Raw genomic sequence first — 21,766 nt, forward strand, 5'->3', positions numbered from 1 at the left:
GCTTCCTGAAAAAGGTCTTCATTATTCGAAGCTTATTACTTTCTGCGAATTCTGCTAACATCCCTCCTCTAGCTTTCCTAGAATCGACGCCATAGTTGCCAGTTCCTTGTTCACCAGCCTCCCTTTTCCCCACTTTTGCATTGAAGTCGCCCATTACAACGGTATACTGTGTTTGTGCTTTTCTCATTGCTGATTGAACATCATAAAACCGATCTATTTCCGCATCATCGTGACTGGATGTTGGAGCATAGGCTTGTGCTATCTTTAATTTATACCTCTTATTAAGTTTGATTACGACCACTGCTACCCTAATTATAATTGAAAAGCAAAGTATACAATCAGTGCATTTTACCGGTGCTGACATATGGGGGAGAGGCTTGGAGACTGACAAAGAAGCTTGAGAACAAGTTAAGGACCGCACAAAGAGCGACGGAAGGAACAATGCTAGGCATAACTTTTGAGAGACAAAAAGAGAGCGGTTTGGATCGGAGAGCAAACGGGTATAGACGATATTCTAATATACATGGAGAGAGAAAAATGGCGCTGGGCAGGTCATGTAATGCGCAGATCAGATAACCATTGGACATTAGGGTGACAGAATGGGTACCAAGAGAACAGACTCGCAGTAGAGGACGGCAGAAGACTAGGTGTTGCGACGAAATTAGGAAATTTGCTGGTGCTAGTTGGAATCTGTTGGTGCAGGACAGGGGTAATTGCAGAACACAGGGAGAGGCGTTCGTCCTGCAGTGGACATAAATAGGCTGATGATGATGATGATGATGATGATGACTGCTACCCCCTCATGAATGCTGTAGAATTCGTCAATGTTGCCCGCTATGTCCTTATGGATTATGAATCCCACCTCGTATTGCTTCTTTTCTGGGATGACCTCTATAGCAGAGGACATCGTCGTTATTAATCAATGTATAAGCCTCACCAGTTTTTCTAATGTTTCTAAAGCCGATGATATCCCAAAGAATGTCTGATAGTTCCTCAAGCAGTCGTGCTATGCTAGCCTCACTTGACAGAGTTTGGCTGTTAAACGTTGACAGCGTGCCACTTATTAGTGGCATAGTTGAAAGCCTTGTTTAATACATCAATTTCGTCTGCTTTAGATATCCTATTCGATGCATTTTACAGAATTGTGATATTGTCGCGTATACTCTGCTGAAGTATGCACACTGAATGGGGATCCAGGCGTTTGTCTTTCACGAAAAGAAACCGTTGATGCGCGATACCGAGACGAACCTCGTTCTCTTCTTCTTTAGTCCCCTTGCTGTGCTACTGCATATGGCACTACCCCCTCTTCAAAAAAATAATAATAAAAGAATGAAAACATACATAGGCTTGACGTGAGAGCGCCGAGATGGCCTAGGACGAACACATAGGCTATAGTCACAATCACTGTGGTGTGCGATATAGTCACAAGGCACTGAGGGACGAGCAACAACAAAAACTAACCTAAGCGGCTGAAGAAGTCGGATTTTAGCGGCTATGATACGGTTTCAACCGCACAACATGCACAATCTCAGATTGCGGTTGTCGACGTCGGGGAGGCTGGCTTCCGTCAGGAAGCACTTCGTAATTCACGTTGCTAATCCGCTACAACACTTTGTAAGGTCCGAAGTAGCGACTCAAAAGCTTCTCGGATAGTCCTTTTCGGCGCACGGGAGTCCAGACCAAAACTTGATTGCCAGGTTGCAACTCGACTTGTTGATGGCGGAGATTGTAACGTTGTGCATCGATGCTCTGTTGTTTCTTTATTTGCACTCGGGCAAGCTGACGGGCTTCTTCCGCTCGTTTCACGAAGAGTTCGGCATCTTGGGCGAGATCGAGGTGATTGATGTTGTTGCATGGCAGCATTGCTTCTAACATAGTCTGCACTTCACGGCCGTAAACGAGGCAAAACGGCGTGAAGCGTGTTGTTTCTTGCGTAGCGGTATTATACGCAAACGTTACGTATGGGAGTATCTCGTCCCACGTCTTGTGCTGTACGTCTATGTACATAGGCAGCATGTCAGTCATCGTTTTGTTCAGTCGTTCGGTCAAGCCGTTTGTCTGCGGATGATAGGCAGTTGTCCGTCGATGGGTTGTGCAGCTGAGCCTAAAAACGTCTTCAATGAGCTGCGCTCTAAAGGCTTTGCCTCGGTCTGTGATGACGTGCGATGGGGCGCCATGCCGTAGGACGATGTTCTGTATGAAAAACTGGGCAACCTCGGAAGCTGTGCCTCGAGGCAACGCCTTTGTCTCAGCATATCGCGTTAAATAGTCTGTGGCGACGATTATCCACCTGTTGCCAGAAGATGACAGTGGAAATGGGCCCAGAAGATCCATGCCGACTTGGTCGAAAGGTTTGCCAGGTGGGTCAATCGGATTCAGCAATCCCGCAGGTTTCACAGCTCGCGACTTTCGGCGCTGGCATTCACGGCAGGCTTGGACGTATCACTTAACACACTCGGCAAGTTTCGGCCAGTAGTAGGATTTGCGCACTCTATCAAGCGTTCGCGTAAAACCCAAATGGCCAGATGGAGGCTCGTCATGACAGGCAAATAAAACTTCGGCGCGGAGGTCTGCTGGAACGACCAAAAGGTATGTCTTGTTGGTGGCAGCGGAGTTCTTCTTATACAAGATGCCATGTCGTAAACAAAAAGACGACAATCCTCGAGCGATGTGCCGGGGTTTCGTCCTTCCAGATGTTCGAATATAGGTCGTAGTGAGTTGTCTGCGCGCTGCCGTGTGGACAAATCAGTAACGCTTACGGCCCCAAGGGAAACGCCGTCGTCCTCAATGTCTTGGTCGGTAGTGTCGATAGGGGCGCGCGAGAGTGCGTCAGCGTCTTCGTGTATGCGGCCTGACTTGTACACGATGGTCACGTCGTACTCCTGCAAATGTAGACTCCACCGTGCCAGTTGCCTAGAAGGGTCCCGCAGATTTGCAAGCCAACATAACGAGTGATGATCGGTTACAACTTTGAATGGGCGGCCGTAGAGGTAAGGTCTAAATTTCGCCAGCGCCCATACGACGGCAAGACACTCTTTCTCCGTAGTGGCGTAGTTAGGTCTCTGCACGCGATAGTGTGCTACTTGCGTAGGCGATCACTCTTTCAATACCTTCCTTCCGTTGTACAAGTACCGCGCCAAGACCAACGTTACTGGCGTCTGTATGAACTTCCGTGTCCGCCTCCTCGTCAAAGTGGGCCAGAACTGGTGCTGACACCAGACGCTGTCGAAGTTCAATGAAAGCAGTCTCTTGCTCTGAGGCCCAGATGAACGATACATCGTCCCTCGTGAGTCGAGTCAGCGGCTCCGCCATCTTCGAAAAATTTTCAATGAAACGCCGGTAGTATGCGCAAAGGCCCAGGAAGCGTCGGACACCTTTCTTGTCGGTCGGTGTTGGAAATGTGGCAACAGCGGCAGTTTTCACGGGGTCGGGGCTAACGCCTTCCGCGCTGACCACGTGTCCCAGAAACATCAGCTCCTTGTAGCCGAAGTGACACTTCTGAGCCTTAAGGGTGAGGTTAGCCAATCGGATGGCTTCGAGAACTTGCCGCAGTCGTTTCAGGTGGTCGTCAAATGTCGCCGAAAAAACAACTACGTTGTCGAGGCAGACGAGGCAGGTTTGCCACTTCAGACCAGCGAGAACGGTGTCCATCATTCGCTGGAAAGTTGCTGGTGCCGAGCAGAGCCCGAAAGGAAGTACCCTGAATTCGTACAGGCCATCTGGAGTGACGAAAGCAGTTTTTTCGCGGTCTCGTTCATCTACCTCAATTTGCCAGTAACCGCTCTTTAGATCGAGAGACGAAAAATACTTAGCTCACCGGAACCTGTCTAAAGAGTCATCGATACGTGGTAGTGGGTACACGTCCTTCTTGGTGACATCGTTGAGGCGTCGATAATCAACACAGAAACGAAGCGTTCCGTCTTTTTTCTTGACCAGAACGACCGGAGACGACCACGGACTGTGCGAAGGCTGAATGACACCATCATCTAGCATCTCCTTGACTTGGGCTTGAATTGCCTCACGTTCTTTCGGCGAGACACGATAAGGTTGTTGTTTGATGGGGCGTGCGTCAGCAGATGTCGCGATTCGGTGCTTCGTGATTGGCGTTTGGCCCACCTTAGTAGACCGAGCGAAGCATGTGCGGAACTCGTTCAAAAGTTCCTGCAGTGCGCTCTTTTGGTCGTCCGTAAGCTCGGAGTTTATATCGACGTCTCTGAGCGAACCGTCGTTTGTGTCCACTTCAGAAGCAAAGCACTCGGCGATGTCCGCTGATGGTTCGGCGTAGGCGACGGCAGTGCCACGAAAAATGTGCCGATGCTCAAAGCTAAAGTTGGTAACGAGGACCGCTGTCTGGCTATCACGAAGTTCCACAAGGCTTCGTGCTACACAAATACCTTGGGCCAGCAACATAGAAATGTTGCCTTCTACAATGGCTTCACCGTCTCGTACCTCGTCGGACTTGACCGGGACCATAACACTCGCACGCGGCGGTATTGTGATGCTGTCGTCCGAAATGCGAAGTGTGGATCTGGGTCCAACAGCGTCGGTCTGTGTTGTTGCCCTTTGTGTCGAGAAAGTGATGCAGCGCTCGCGGAGGCCAATAATGGCGCCATATTCCCGGAGAAAGTCCATCCCAAGAATTAAATCGCGGGAACACTCGCGTAGAACCAGACAAGTGGCGAGAAAAGCAGCACCGCGAATTTCTACTCTCGCCGTGCATAAGCCAAGCGGTGTGACGACGTGGCCACCTGCCGTACGAACTGGTGCCCCATTCCAGGGCAACGTAACTTTTTTCAAAACGCTCGCCAGTTTGCCACTAAGAATGGAGCAATTGGTGCCGGTATCTGCAAGTGCACTCATTTTTCTGCTGTCGATCAACACAGGTATGTCCAGTGAAATTTTGTTGGCGGGAACTGGTTCTGGCGTCATGTTCTCGTTGTTCTGCGGTCGGCACGATACGAGGTCTTCAGCGCGTCGAGTATCAGCGGCCCCGCCTCGGAAGGTCGCTGACGTCAGTTTTCCTGGCGTGGACTTGGTGATTGCCCTTGCGTCGTCCTCGAGGTGGTATCACGAGCAGGGAAATATCGCCGTGGGAAGGGTGAGCGTGACTGCCGCTGCGATGCACCCAGCCTGCGCTGCTGTTCGATGAATTCTGGGATGTCGGGAGGCCTCTGGCCAATCCTAGGTCGAGGCGAATCGATGGAAAAACCCCGCTGGCCGAGTCGTCAATAGGGGCACTCCCGATACACATGACCAGCTTCGCCGCAGTGGTAGCACAGCGGTCGTCGGTCGGGGTCTCGCCAAACCTCTGATTTCCTCGCGGGTGCTCGGCGGTCGTCGAAGTACGGTAGCGGAGTTGTCGGAGCGGCTTGCGCCGATTGCAACGCAACTGGCGACGCAACATAAGTAGGTGCGAAAGCTTGGGCGGGGCTCAGTAATGTTTCTGCGTAAGTCTTGCGCAGGGATTCACTTGGCAGAGGTGGCGCTTCACTGCTGGAAAGAGATGCCTGCAGTGCCTGCTGTACTTCGTTGCGTATGACGCTCGCAAGGAAGCTGACTGGCGGCGGCGACGTACCGTGGTGCTTCTGCAGCTCGTCGCGAACCACTGAGCGAATCAGCTCACAAAGCAAGGCGACGTCGCACCCGAAGCCTACGGGCGTATCTGGAGTGCAGGCGGAATTTGCTTGTCGGTTGTACATGTTCGACCGTTGCTGAAGCGTCTTCTCCATTGCGGTGGCTTCGGTGAGAACTCCGCGACAGTCTTGGGCGTATTCCGAACAAGACCGCCAAAGAGCTGTTCCTTTACGCCTCTCATCAGATGACGCACCTTCTTCCCTTCCGACATGCTCGGATCGGCACGCTGAAAGAGACGTGTCATGTCCTCCACGTACATCGTGACGCTCTCGTTGGGCTTTTGGACGCGTGACTGAAGGGCTCGCTCCTCTTTTTCCCGGCTATCGGAGCTGGAGTAAGTCTCCAGTAGCTTGCGCTGGAATTCAGGCCAGGATGACAGGGCACTTTCGCGGTTCACAAACCACGTGCGAGCACCATCTTGGAGGCTGAAGTAGACGTTCCTGAGCTTAGCGTTGTTGTCCCACTCGTTAAACGCAGCCACGCGCTCGAACTCCGCCAGCCAGTCTTCACATCTTCAAATATGTCGCCATGAAAAGCCGTCGGCACTTGGGGGTTCAGCAGCGTTAGGTAAGTCGGTGTCACCCTTCCCGTAGACGTCGCTGTGGTCGTAGTCATCACTTTTTCCGGGAGGTTTCCAAATTCTGGGGAGAGGCCTCGGATTCGCCGGCTTGTGCGGTGAACTGGAGTCAACGCCAATTGTGCGAGGTTCTTGCTGCCCAGTGGGGTCTCCTGCATAAGTTAGGTGTACCCAGCACCTCCACCAAATTGTCGCGTATACTCTGCTGAAGTATACACACTGAATAGGGATCCCGGCGTTTGTCCTTCACGAAACGAAACCGTTGACGCGCGATACCGAGACGAACCTCGTTGTCTTCTTCTTTAGTCCCCTTGCTGTGCCACTGCATGTGGCAATATCATTTTGATTGCTGAGTTGCAAACTTGATGGTTTCATTCTCTGAAAATCTGTGATTTTCAAAAATATTTATTATGACATTGATGGCCTAAATAAAAAATTCACTGTCAGCTGTGACTAGATTGTATTTCTGTTAACTGCAACAAACCTCATCTAATTTGTTACAGTAGTTGTCGAGAAAAACGATCTCTCCCTTCCCATGTATTTTGACGGCAGCCCCTGAACTGAAGCTTCCTCTTAAAGGGTGGTTGAAACACTTTTCTTGAAGTCAGTAAAATCAGCAATTTGGTTTGTCTTATTGTGGCTTTTCATTATTCGAAAAGTATTCGATGTATGTTCCTATCTCAAAAATGACTGTTTGCATGCCCTAAAAACTATGTATGTCACTGTATGTAATATTATTATTACATTACAGATGTATGAATGATCTGCTTTTTAAGCTGCTTTTTTTTTCAGTATTCTCATTGGTGCCTATGAAATTGTTCTGTTTGACCAATTCATGTATTTGTTGGCTCTAGGTTCTGGTTTACGTGGTTCATCCTGGATTATTCTGAGCTTATTCTATTCACATGTCCTTTTTTGTTTTCGTTTTTACAAATGGGTGCTTTTCTAGTGGAATTGCTTGTTCACTACGTTAAAGCTTTCGACTGTCTTTTTCATCAGAGCATCAAATAAATGCCAGTGTTTGTTTGTATTCATTGTCTGTTATCGGTATTTTTATACTTGAATGACAGCATCCAATAAAGGGTTGTTAGCATTTTATTGTATCAGGAGCTGGAAGAGAAGCTTAGTGACGACATTCGGAATTTCATTATTAGCATAGAAAGAAGCTGTTATAAGTAACATAAATGAGTAATTGAAGTTTTGAGTCGAATGTCAAGTCCACCATGCCTAATTCATTCCTACATTTAATTCCAACTAATGTACCAGCATTTCTATAAGTACTAGTGTGACATATATTTGTAGAAATGTTTGTATAAACTTTACATGTTGAGTTGGGCTTATAGACCTGCACTGCGTAATACATTTGTGTGCAAAAGGCAAGAAATTGGGCCAGTCTCTCATGAGGAATTTTCTTTGCCGACAAAATTGTGCGTAGGACATGCTTTTTGGATAACAAATACAAGGATTAACTGTTTTGATTAAGAGTGTGCAAATAGTTGATGCTTTATAGTAGGCACATTGTAATTGCAAATATATTTTAATAGCCTTCGAAGACCTAAAACGTTACCTGTACAGAAATAAACCTCAAATGGAAGCAAAGGCGTGATAAATGCCACCGCCGTAGTCATAGTATAGGCATAACGCATGAGAGCGTGCGTAGTAGAGGCTGGATACACTTCTCAGGCAGCTAGACCTTCCTGGCTATACAGAGACCATTTGCACTCTCTGAAGAGCCTCTTGTATGCAAGTGATTTCCTCATTCATTCCTTCTGCTCCATTTGTGCTTTTAATAAACAGTGGTTCATAATGTGCGATGGAACTACAAGAACTTGCCAGTGTTATGAACACCAGGATGTGCACATTATTTCACGCATATTTCGATAATACCAGTTCATCGTTTGAAAACTATTTGAAATGTATTCTACATTTCTTTCACTTCAGGCACTATTCAAATTTTATTGTATTAAATCTGAGAAATTAGTTCCATATTTGGCAACAACATATCTACACATAACAAACCTATAAGGCTTTCTTTTTCGTTTTGCTAGTTCCACTCCTAAGGATTACCTCTACATCCACTCTGCCATTTCAGTGACACGCGTGCCTTCAGACTGTGGCACGTTCGACAGAAAACTACGAAAACACATAGCTATTATTGCACAAATAATTTAACAAATCGCAAAACATTAATAGCAGGAATATAGACTTGATAAACAAAATCGTACTTTCTTAGAGCTACGACCACACTTGTTGTCTGCCTTCCGCTATTGCCAGTGTATAATCGCGCGTATGCTCACCTATCACTGTTTTCAACATGCTTCCAGTGAACTACATGCTTACCATAGATTGAAAAATTTTGATAAAAGATGTTGCACGGCTTTTTACACATTAACACTTCATAATTAGACATTCTGACCTGTAAGCTTTCCATTGCAGTAAAAATAAAATGGGTACAATGAACATTGATTGTCAGTCCGTTTAAAGTTGGACCACATGCACGCAGGGACACTTGGGTGAAGCTCTGGAGCAGCTCGTTTCCTTGTCCCTTGCAGTGTGTTTGTGGTTGGTAGATTGGTCGTGTGCAGCTATTATCTTTTATTGAGTCCTATTGCTCTTTGTTGAATTTGCCATTGTGAATGGGTTGCATTCGGGCTTTCAGCTTGGCCTTTCTTCTCTCATGTTGCAAAGGTTTAAACTGGTTCTTACGCTTCTTGCTGTTGTTGCCACTTGGTTTTGCGCATGGATCATTAGAAAAAAATTTTCCTTCTTCATGGGGCTTGCTGTTGCAGATAATGCGCGAGTAGGTGAGCTGTCGCAAATTTTAATGGCACTCTATGTAGCATCTACATGTACTGTTTCTTCCTTTGCATTTCATACTGTTACCCTGTTTATCTCGGATTTTTGTGGCTAGTGAATCGAAGACTTGCTTCAGCAACTGCTTGCCTAATGCAAAGGGCACGTGTTCAGTAACCCATATGTAAACAGTGAAGGCGAATATTAAGTAATGTGGCCCGACCACTTATAGTTCTACTCATGCTCTATTGTGCTCTAAAGTTTGGCTGTCTTGAAGTCCAAGAAATGTTCTTAGATTTATTCCAGCTACATTGCTAAGCTGCTATATAGTGCTACTTCTTTTGATGGTGCTATGCGAGATGTTTTGTTTGCACAATGTTCCTCACATCTTTGGTGTGCGAATATGACCGGTGTAGGCTTGTATGCCCATACCACTTGTTGTGACCGCACAGAAGGACAGACGCCTGACACGCTCAATTCCAAATGAACAAGTACCAATTACTCTAAGGCCAGTACATATACAGTCAACCAAAATCCAGAGGGAGCCACGAAATTTTCGCATACAGAACAGTGGCATCCTCTACATCTCCCCTCTTGAAGACCAGAGGAGAGAGGTGAGGCCAGGAAACAATTAAAGGTGTAGGTGATCTGGGGAAACAACACGTTGGCCACTAAATGTCCATACTACTCGAGCACTGTCCATAGAGGACTGTCCCTGGGCAGTTCCTGAACCTGCTGTGCTGGAAGACAGTGGTCCTCGGACTGCAACAAAATGCTGCAGTGGCTCTTGCATACCTGGTGAAGTTGTCTGCGGTTCTCTTGCAGGAACAAAGGGGATCAGGTGGCACCAGTTACGCTGCAGGACACCGCCTCGCTGTGCTCAACCATGTAGCATCATGGCCTTTGGGTCAAGCTCAACACTGTAGCGTGTGCTTGGTCGGGTCACACCTTGAGCCTTGTACCTGTTAGTAGTAGAGGCAGATTTACGGCATGGTGGCACATTATGAAATCACTCATCTGCTTCTACTTGTACTCTGTTTGTACTTCTTTTTGCGTTGCCTATCCTGTGGACCCTGATTCACACGCAACTGCACATCTTGGCCACTAAGAAACAGACGTGTTATAGGTGCGCTTTGATTACAACTAATTAAGGAGGGATGTGGCACTAGTTATACTGGTGATGTGTATGACGATGTTGCTGGCCACATCTATCTTTGTTTAGTGAAAGAAAATGACTATTTTGTAACTAAGGCTTTAGCCGCACTCCACGTAGCATCGTAGCTTTCGGCAGCATGTGGCTTTCAGCACTCTCTTGAGCTTCACCTTCGTGCCCGGGGTTGGGGTCCTGTCGGCTGTAACATCATTGCTGCTGTTGATGTGGGGCTGTGGGAGTGGGGATGCTCTCTTGCAACAAAGCTCTTGACCTTGTTCATTTGCCACGATGTAGGAACTGGGTGTATGGTTTTCTGTGACCGCACCTATTCGGTTGTCGCACAGACCCAGGGTGCAGACTCCAGTTCTCTTGCACCTCAGTTGTAGTATGTCTGTTCGCACTGGCGTATCTCATTAAGTCTTGCAGTCACTTGCTGGGGTGGCACTGTCTCAAGCTCTAGAAGCTTTGTGTTCATAGGCAGCTGCGTCCTTGTCCTTCCCCTGAGATGCTTGACTAGAGTTGCAGGAGCTCGTCTCTTGGCATGTTTTTCTGCTCCAATATGGCACTGTGGAACTCTGTGGAACTCTGAGGCACCTTTTATTATGACTAGGCAGCTTCGACGTAGAAAAAAATATACGATAATGGGAGACGGAGGTAGCCACGGGTGTACAAATCACGCAACACAGAGGCTGTTGAATCTATTCCTGCGAAGGCAGTTAAAATAACATGATTGTTTCTGTTCCATCTGTATTTTCACTGCTAAGTCATGCTTCTGATCATCTACCAACTTGCTTAGCTAGTAATTTCAATGGTAGGGATATAGAGTGTCGATATGGTTCAGCCACCCAATTATGATGCATGGCTTGATGGGGGGGTTAACTCTTTATTTGAATGCAGATTTAACTATGAATTAGAATTAAGTTAGCACTTATCTTCAGCATCTCGTATAAAAAAAATGGAAGAGCAAGTCTGAGAAAAAATACTAGCATCTTAGCATAACACGTGTTGTATGCAATGTTTCAGAAAGTACTAACTTACACAGTGTGTCTTCCTTGCACTGGAGTAGTAAGTTGCATGTCAAAAGCATTGTTTTCTTGCTCTAAAAGCTTCTATTTCTGCTCCAAACAGCGATTTTTTTCTGCTGGAAGCTGTTCAAAAAGACCAAGTGCCACTTCCATCATTGCCTCCAGTTGCCTCCCTTGTTTTTATCCAACTGTTTAGGTTATTTTTTGTTATACCTGTTGCATACTTAAGGCGCAAGGTGAAGTCTGGCAATACTGCTGCGCGCAGCTGTTCCCCCACTCTTGATTCCCCCGGCCACGCTTCGCTGGGCGGCTCATTCTTGGCTGAGCAGCCGTGCGATATGGAGGTTTCCATTGTTGATTTCTGCCAAGTGGTAGATTCGTTTCGTAATTTGCTTTTTGCATGCCACAGGGACTCCACCTGTGGATATTCATCGTCAGTTATCAGAGGTGTATGGTGACAAGTGTATGTCCGTTCAACACGTCCGAAAGTGGTGCAAGGAGTTGAGTGCCGGTCGGAAGGAAGTCCACGATGAAGAACGTAGTGGAAGACTGTCAGTTTCGGATGGCCCAATGCGAAGTGCTTCAAAACAGAAGGATCAGCGTCCGTGAACTTGTTGCTCAGATTCCTGGGAGTTCTCACGGTAAAGTGGAAAGGCCTTTGACTGAAAAATTAGGGTATCACAAGTGTTGTGCTCGATCGGTACCATGGCTATTGACATCAGACGACAAGAATAAATGCCCTGATTGTGCACGCCAGTTTCTTCAAAACTGTAAAGAAGATAAGGAAGGGTAGTTACTCCATTGTTACGGGAGACGAAATGTGGGTGTTTCATTTCACTCCTGAAACGAAACAAAAATCCATATAGTGGCGTCACCCAGAGTCGGCTGTCGCAAAGAAGTTCAAACTATCTCCTTTTGCTGGCAAAGTCATGGCCAGTGTTTCTTGGGATCGTAACGGGATACTGCTGATCGATTTCATCAAACGTGGGGCAACAGTCAACTCAGAACAGTAATTGTGCAACACTAAGGAAACTCAGGCGAGCTATCCAGAACTGCCAGCGAGGATGACTGGCAGCCGGTGTAATGCTGTTTCACGACAACGCCCGACCTCACTTCTCCCATCAAACCCACGTAGTTTTGACAAACTTTGGGTGGAATGTCTTGCCCCACTCACTGTACAGTCCAGACATGGCGCCTAGCGATTATCACTTGTTCCCCAAGTTAGAGGAACATTTGAATGGCCAACGCTTCCGTGGCAACTATGAAGTCAAAGAAGAGGTGAAACGCTTCAACGGGTTGGCGGCGTAGTTTTACGACACTAGGATACAGAAATTGGAGCACCTTTTACAAAAATGCCTAGAAAGAGATGGCGATTATGTATGAAAATAGAGCAAAGTTTCATTTTTCCAATAATGTAAATTTCTGTGCGAATAACCAATGTTGTCTATTTATAAAATTCATGGAAACCTTAATTCTGGATCAATCCTCGTATATATATATATATATATATATATATAATATATATATATATATATATATATATATATATATATATATATATATATATATATATATATATATATATATATATATATATATAAAGTTGGGCGAAGGGTATGAAACTAGTGTGGATGTCGTTCCTTTGGAGCCACCGACGGTGCTCGGTGCCTCCCTTTGCGAACACTACAATACCTTCACCTGTTAGTATGTTAAAATGCATTGCGCTTTGCAAAGGGTTGGTTTGCACTATTCCTTGTCGGTTCCCGGAAAAATTTTACTGTGAGAACAGGATCAGCGTATGAATTATTGGGATTTCGATTTGAGGTGCGGGTCCATGGCAGTGTAATGTGCGCTGCCATAAAGCCACACTTCAGGGCAAATTTCTTGACTACCCACACTTTTGTTATCTCCTGAGGAATCCCACAGTGTTTCCCACCTGTGTGTGGAAGCTCCCTTCTCCCGTCCGGCACTGTCGGTCATTTTACTCCTCTACATGGGTGGCCATTTAGCCTTTAGCAGTTAGTGAATGGTGCACATGGCACTGGCAAAGTATAACTTGGGTCTCAATAAGCCATGCTTAATGGCCCGGCTCCAGTCTCTGAAAACAGCAAAGCAGAGTCACTGGCTGAAGATACTACGTGGACAAGTCGTTTATCTCCAAACGGATGCTGTTATGGTAAACATCTGAGGGTTGTAGGCAGTTATTTCCATACGTTATATGCACACATTATTTTTTTCCTTCTGGGCTGTTCTGAAAGAGGATGCGGCTTGTACGTGTTTGTGGGTTATATGGCGAAAAATATGTTATTTCCGAGCCAGCTCCTTGCAATCTCAACTTATGAAAACATTGCCAAAGTTCAGTGTGTGATCAAGTGGAAACCCACAGATGAAGTCTCATATGAGACAAATTTTTTGTGCCAGAGAATCGCAACAACTTTTGCAAGTGCCAGATTAGGCCTCCAGGCCTCAAGTGCTCATTGAGGATAAAGGAGCTAGCTTGATCCTAAGCATTCTTATTCTTCTCTAAGAGTCGTAGGAATCCAAGAGAGTAGTTAAACACTCCACATTCTCTCATTTGTGATTTTTTAGCCTTCTGAAAGAATACTTATTGTAAGCGAACTTCACAAACGGCGACATGAAGAATTCAAGTGCAAAAATGTTGAGTAAACTAAAAAGGGCCATTAGAAATTTTTGTTTCATCCTACTTAAGATCACCCAGAAGATATCCTAAATAAAAAAAATGCAGCTTGTTATTAAATTTAGCATCTGTGTTCTTTTATCGCATTTCATAATAACTCTTAAGCGCTTTTGTTTTATTTGTGCAGCGTCGAGGCCCTGTATTTCTCCATCCAGTGCCAAACGTGACAACTCAAGGGAAGGATGCCTCCACCGATGTCACCTGTGTGACTATGAGGTCGATGAACTATTTCTTCTGGAAGCACATGCCAGTGTCCATACTGCCAAGAAGCCGTTTGAGTGCCCTTCATGTTCTCGGAGCTTCTCACGCAAGGATCTCCTGAATGCCCATGTGGCCAACACACACACCGGCGAGAAGCCATATCAGTGCCCTTCATGCTCTCACGGCTTCTCCTACAGATCCCACTTAAACAATCACCTGCGCAGCCACACTGGTGAGAAGCCATATCACTGCCCTTCATGTTCTCGGAGCTTCTCACGCAAGGATAGCCTGGATACCCATTTGATCACCCACACCGGCGAGAAGCCATATCAGTGCACTTCATGCTCTCGGGGCTTTCGTTACAAATGCCGCTTAATTGACCACATGCGCAGCCACACAGGCGAGAGGCCTTATCAGTGTCCTTCATGCTCTCAGAGCTTCTTACAAAAGAGCACACTTAATCAGCACCTGCGCATCCACTCAGGCGAGAAGCCATTTAAGTGCCCTTCATGCTCTCGGGGCTTTGTTCACAAAAGCCGCTTAATTCGTCACATGCCCAGCCACTCAGGCGAGAAGCCATATCAGTGTCCTTCATGCTCTCAGGGCTTCTCTCGAAAGAGCACCCTCAATCAGCACCTGCGCATCCACACACGCGAGAAGCCATTTGAGTGCCCTTCATGCTCTCAGAGATTCTTGGTAAAGGGCCAACTGGATGCCCACCTGTGCACCTACACAGGCGAGAAGCCATATCAGTGCGCTTCATGCTCTCGGGGCTTTTTGCACAAAAGCCGCCTAATTGTTCACATGCGCAGCCACACAGGCGAGAAGCCATATCAGTGTCCTTCATGCTCTCGCAGCTTCCAACGAAAGGACGCCCTCAAACAGCACCTGCGCATCCACACAGGCGAGAAGCCATTTAAGTGCCCTACATGCTCTCGGAGATTCGTGTTAAAGGCCCAACTGGTATCCCACCTGTACACCCACACCGGCTTGAAGCCATATCAGTGCCCTTCATGCTCTCAGCGCTTCTCACGCAAGTGTCACATGAAAGTCCATATGCGCACTCACACAGGCGAGAAACCATATCAATGCCCTTCATGCTCTAAGAGCTTCTCATTCAAGTCCAGCCTCCAAAAACACATGAAGCGGGAAGCCACTTCAGTGCCCACTCTGCCTTCAGAGGTTCTCGTTGCAGAATGCCCTGAAGACACACCAGTGCCTTCATCCAGATGAGTGTCAATATAGTTTTACCCTCTGCTCCAGGTCCTCATCACTTGAACAAACTTAAAAGAGCACAGCACCATGATACTGTAGGGTAGGTCAACAATCTCTTTGAACAAGAGTCTCAATAAAAATCTACATACGTGCAGCATGTTACGTTGTGTTCTACAGCATCAGGTAGCACAAGTGTCTCCACATGCTCCTAAGCGGAAGCTTTCGCTCGGCCCCACTCCGATGCCGCCTATAAGCGCATATAAAATGCAATAATGTTTTTCTGAGATAACCAGTGGACCGATTATAAGGAAATTTGTTACGTCTGAGAGATAAGCTTGAATTCTGGCGATTGCTGGAAGCAGATTTTTGATTGAAGGCCTGAATGCTATAACAGGAATTTACAAAGATTTTTCAGCTTGAAAAAAAAATTGAAGCAATATGTTTATAAATTTGTAGCTCTGCACCTGGAATAGGTATCGTAGTTCTGTAAGCTGTATATGATAATAATCCAAAGTGTACAAATTTGTTTTATCAATTTATATCTTTCATGAAATTGTCACATTGTGTTCGGGGACTTTGCAAATGTCATCACCATCAGCCTATTTTATGTCCAGTGTGTGTTGAAAGCCTCTCCCTGCAATCTGCAATTACCCCATTCGTGCGCCAACCGATTCCAACTAGCGCTCGTGAATTTCCTAATTTTATCGCTCCACCTAGCCTTTTACCATATTTGACTGCGTTTCCCTTCTCCTGGTACCCTTTCTGTAACCTTAATGGTCCAACGGTTATCTAACACATTGCATGACCTGCCTAGCTCCATTTTTCCCTATTGATGTGAATTAAAATATCAACTATCCCCATTTGCTGTCTGGTCCAAACCGCTCTCTTTCTGTCTCTTAATGTGATGCCTAGCATACTTCGTTACATCGCTCTTTGTGCGGTTCTCAACTTGTTCTTAAGCTTCTTTGTCAATGTCTAAGCCTCTGCATTATATGTCAGCACCAGTAGACTGCACCGATTGTGAACCATCCTTTTCAATAATAATGGTAAGCTCCCAGTCAGGAGATGACAATGCTTTCTGTATGCAATCCAATTCATTTTTATTATTCTATGAATTTCCTTCTCATGGTCAGGGTTCCCTGTAATTAGTAGACCTAGGTAAATGTACTCCTTCACGGACTCTAGAGGCTGACTTGCGATCCTGAACTCTTGTTCCCTTGCCCATCTATTCATCATTATCTTTGTCTTCTTGCTTATTAATCTTCAACCACACTTTTACATTCTCTCTGTTAAGGTTCTCAATCATTTTTTGTAACTCGTCTGCTGTGTTGCTGAATAGAACAATGTCATCGACAAACCGAAGGTTGCGGAGATATTCGCCTTCTATCCTTAATCTTACGCCTTCCCAGTTTAATAGCTTGAATGCTTCTCCCAAGCACGCAGTGAAGAGATTGTTTCCCTTTCTGACTGCTTTCTTTAAAGGTATCTACCTACTTTTCTTGTGTATAATTAATGCAGCTGTGAAATCTCTCTACATATTTTCGAAGGTATTTACGTAAGCGGTTTGTACTCCTTGATTACGTAATTGCGCTATGACTGCTGGTATCTCTACTGAAACAAATGCCTTTTCGTAATCTATGATAGCAATACAGAGAGGCTTATTGTACTCTGCAGATTTCTCGATTACCCGAATAATGACGTGGGCGTGATCCATTGTAGAGTACCCCTTCCTGAAGCCAGCCTGTTCCCTTGGTTGACTAAAGTCCGGTAGTCCCTTACTCTATTGGAGATTATGTTGGTGAATATTTTATGTAATACTGGGAGTAAGCTCACGGGCGTATAATTTTTTAATTCTTTAACGTCTCCTTTTTTGTGGATTAGTATAATATTGGCATTCCTCCAGTTTTCTGGGACCCTTGCAGTCAATAGACACTTTGTAAATACGTAGAGCTGCCAGTTTTCCAAGCATTATGTCTCCTCCATCTTTGATTAAATTGACTGTTGTTCCATCTTCCTCTGCCGCGCTTCCTCGTTTCATGTCTTGCGAGGCTCTTCTGACCTCATTGCTAGTTATAGAACGAGTTTCCAAATCCTGTTCATTACTGTTTCAGTGGTGGTATCCTGTCTCCTCTGGGTACTGTACGTGTCCTTATAGAATTCCTTCACTGCTTTTACTAGACCTTTGAGATTGCTGATGATATTTACCCTGCTTATATTTTAGTGCATACATTTTGCTTTTTCCTATGCCAAGTTTCTTTCTCACTGATTTCAGGCTGCATCAATTTTTTATGGCTTCTTCAGTCTTTCTCACGTTATAGTTTCAAATATCAGTTACTTTCGCCTTTTTGATCAGTTTTGACAGTTCCTCGAATTTTATTTTATCTCTTGAATTGGATGATACTTTCATTCTTTGTCGTTTCTTTATTAGGTCCTTTGTTACGTGGGAGAGCTTGCCTACTAGCTACCTTGGTGCCTTGCCTCCCACTTTAATTGCTGCATATGCTGCCAACCTAGTTACGGTTTCATTCATTAGCCCTATGTCATCATCATGTCTCTGTTCTAAGGTGGCATATTTGTTTGCAAGTACTAGCCTGAATTTGTTAGCTTTTACCCTTGCTGCCTCTAATTTGGCCTGTTTCTTCTTAACCAATTTTACTCTTTCTCTCTTCAAATTAGGTGAATCCTAACCCTTACTACCCTGTGATCACTGTGCTTTACCTTGCCTATCACTTCTACATCCTGCACTGTGCTGGGATTGGCAGAAAGTGTGAAATTAATTTCATTTCTTGTATCACGGTTAGGGCTTTTAGAGGTCCACTTTCTGTTATTACGCTTCCTGAAAAAGGTCTTCATTATTCGAAGCTTATTACTTTCTGCGAATTCTGCTAACATCCCTCCTCTAGCTTTCCTAGAATCGACGCCATAGTTGCCAGTTCCTTGTTCACCAGCCTCCCTTTTCCCCACTTTTGCATTGAAGTCGCCCATTACAACGGTATACTGTGTTTGTGCTTTTCTCATTGCTGATTGAACATCATAAAACCGATCTATTTCCGCATCATCGTGACTGGATGTTGGAGCATAGGCTTGTGCTATCTTTAATTTATACCTCTTATTAAGTTTGATTACGACCACTGCTACCCTAATTATAATTGAAAAGCAAAGTATACAATCAGTGCATTTTACCGGTGCTGACATATGGGGGAGAGGCTTGGAGACTGACAAAGAAGCTTGAGAACAAGTTAAGGACCGCACAAAGAGCGACGGAAGGAACAATGCTAGGCATAACTTTTGAGAGACAAAAAGAGAGCGGTTTGGATCGGAGAGCAAACGGGTATAGACGATATTCTAATATACATGGAGAGAGAAAAATGGTGCTGGGCAGGTCATGTAATGCGCAGATCAGATAACCATTGGACCATTAGGGTGACAGAATGGGTACCAAGAGAACAGACTCGCAGTAGAGGACGGCAGAAGACTAGGTGTTGCGACGAAATTAGGAAATTTGCTGGTGCTAGTTGGAATCTGTTGGCGCAGGACAGGGGTAATTGCAGAACACAGGGAGAGGCGTTCGTCCTGCAGTGGACATAAATAGGCTGATGATGATGATGATCATGATGATGATGATGACTGCTACCCCCTCATGAATGCTGTAGAATTCGTCAATGTTGCCCGCTATGTCCTTATGGATTAGGAATACCACCTCGTAGTGCTTCTTTTCTGGGATGACCTCTATAGCAGAGGACATCGTCGTTATTAATCAATGTATAAGCCTCACCAGTTTTTCTAATGTCTCTAAAGCCGATGATATCCCAAAGAATGTCTGATAGTTCCTCAAGCAGTCGTGCTATGCTAGCCTCACTTGACAGAGTTTGGCTGTTAAACGTTGACAGCGTGCCACTTATTAGTGGCATAGTTGAAAGCCTTGTTTAATACATCAATTTTGTCTGCTTTAGATATCCTATTCGATGCATTTTACAGAATTGTGATATCATTTTCATTGCTGAGATGCAAGCTTGATGGTTTCATTCTCTGAAAATTTGTGATATTCAAAAGTTTTTATTATGAGATTGATGGCCTAAATAAAAAATTCACTGTCAGCAGTGACTAGATTGTATCTGTTAACTGCAACAAACCTCATCTAATTTGGTACAGTAGTTGTAGAGAAAAACGATCTCTCCCTTCCCATGTATTTAGACGGCAGCCCCTGAACTGAAGCTTCCTCTTAAAGGGTGGCTGAAACACTTTTCTTGAAATCAGTAAAATCAGCAATTTGGTTTGTCCTATTGTGGCTTCTCATTATTCGAAAAGTATTCGATGTATGTTCCTACCTCAAAAATGACTGTTTGCATGCCCTAAAAACTATGTATGTCACTGTATGTAATATTATTATTACATTACAGATGTATGAATGATCTGCTTTTTAAGCTGCTTTTTTTTTTAGTATTCTCATTGGTACCTATGAAATTGTTCTGTTTGACCAATTCATGTATTTGTTGGCTCTAGGTTCTGGTTTACGTGGTTCATCCTGGATTATTCTGAGCTTATTCTATTCACATGTCCGTTTTTTTTTTTTTTTTTTTTTTTAACAAATGGGTGCTTTTCTAGTGGAATTGCTTGTTCACTACGTTAAAGCTTTCGACTGTCTTTTTCATCAGAGCATCAAATAAATGCCAGTGTTTGTTTGTATTCATTGTCTGTTATCGGTATTTTTATACTTGAATGACAACATCCAATAAAGGGTTGTTAGCATTTTATTGTATCTGGAGCTGGAAGAGAAGCTTAGTGACGACATTCGGAATTTCATTATTAGCATAGAAAGAAGCTGTTATAAGTAACATAAATGAGTAATTGAAATTTTGAGTCGAATGTCAAGTCCACCATGCCTAATTCATTCCTACATTTAATTCCAACTAATGTACCAGCATTTCTATAAGTACTAGTGTGACATATATTTGTAGAAATGTTTGTATAAACTTTACATGTTGACTTGGGCTTATAGACCTGCACTGCGTAATACATTTGTGTGCAAAAGGCAGGAAATTGGGCCAGTCTCTCATCAGGAATTTTCTTTACTGACAAAATTGTGCTTGGGACATGCTTTTCGAATAACAAATACATGGATTAACTGTTTTGATTAAGGGTGTGCAAATAGTTGATGCTTTATAGTAGGCACATTGTAATTGCAAATATATTTTAATAGCCTTCGAACACCTAAAACGTTACCTGTACAGAAATAAACCTCAAATGGAAGCAAAGGCGTGATAAATGCCACCGCCGTAGGCATAGTATAGGCATAACACATGAGAGCGTGCGTAGTAGAGGCTGGATACACTTCTCAGGCAGCTAGACCTTCCTGGCTATACAGAGAGCATTTGCACTCTCTGAAGAGCCTTTTGTATGCAAGTGATTTCCTCATTCATTCCTTCTGCTCCATTTGTGCTTTTAATAAACAGTGGTTCATAATGTGCGATGGAACTACAAGAACTTGCCAGTGTTGCGAACACCAGGACGTGCACATTGTTTCACGCATATTTCAATAATACCTGTTCATCGTCTGAAAACTATTTGAAATGTATTCTACATTTGTTTCACTTCAGGCACTATTCAAATTTTATGGTATTCAATCGGAGAAATTAGTTCCATATTTCGCAACAACATATCTACACATAATAAACCTATAAGGCTTTCTTTTTCGTTTTGCTAGTTCCACTCCTAAGGATTACCTGTACATCCACTCAGCCATTTCAGTGACACGCGTGCCTTCAGAATGTTTCACGTTCGACAGAAAGGTACGAAAACACATAGCTATTATTGCACAAATAATTTAACAAATCGCAAAACATTAATAGCAGGAATATAGACGTGATAAACAAAATCGTACTTTCTTAGAGCTACGACCACACTTGTCTGCCTCCCACTATTGCCAGTGTATAATCGCGCGTATGCTCACCTATCACTGTTTTCAACATGCTTCCAGTAAACTACATGCTTACCATAGATTGAAAAATTTTGATAGAAGATGTTGCACAGCTTTTTACACGTTAACACTTCATAATTATACACTCTGACCTGTAAGCTTTCCATTGCAGTAAAAATAAAATGGGTACAATGAACATTGATTGTCAGTCCCTTTAAAGTCGGACCACACACGAAGGGACACTTGGGTGCAAATTTGGAGCAGCTCGTTTCCTTGTCCCTTGCAGTGCGTTTGTGGTTGGTAGATTAGTCGTGTGCAGCTATTATATTTTATTGAGTGCTGTTGCTCTTTGTTGAATTTGCCATTGTGAATGGGTTGCATTCGGCCTTTCAGCTTGGCCTTTCTTCTCTCATGTTGCAAAGGTTTAAACTGGTTGTTACGCTTCTTGCTGTTGTTGCCACTTGATTTTGTGCATCGATCATTAAAAAAAAGTTTTCCTTCTTCATGGGGCTTGCTGTTGCAGATAATGCGCGAGTAGGTGAGCTGTTGCAAA

At 44.6% G+C, this 21,766-nt stretch overlaps 1 protein-coding gene across 4 annotated transcripts in view; it reads left to right on the forward strand.

Moving 5' to 3' along the window:
- LOC129384294 (uncharacterized) overlaps window positions 1-21,766 on the forward strand; it is a 117,284-nt gene that overhangs the window by 31,005 nt on the left and 64,513 nt on the right. For 2 of the 4 annotated variants that reach the window (XM_072290030.1, XM_072290029.1), the window contains exon 4: window positions 14,008-21,716. The exons of the other annotated variants lie outside the window; for them this stretch is intronic. In XM_072290030.1, coding sequence (XP_072146131.1) covers window positions 14,008-15,314 — 1,307 coding nt within the window. In that variant the 3' untranslated portion in view covers window positions 15,315-21,716. Of the gene's footprint in view, window positions 1-14,007; window positions 21,717-21,766 lie in introns of those variants that run through there. 4 annotated transcript variants of the gene reach the window in all.

The sequence above is a fragment of the Dermacentor andersoni genome, chromosome 8, assembly GCF_023375885.2.
Source record: "Dermacentor andersoni chromosome 8, qqDerAnde1_hic_scaffold, whole genome shotgun sequence".
Taxonomy (NCBI): domain Eukaryota; kingdom Metazoa; phylum Arthropoda; class Arachnida; order Ixodida; family Ixodidae; genus Dermacentor; species Dermacentor andersoni.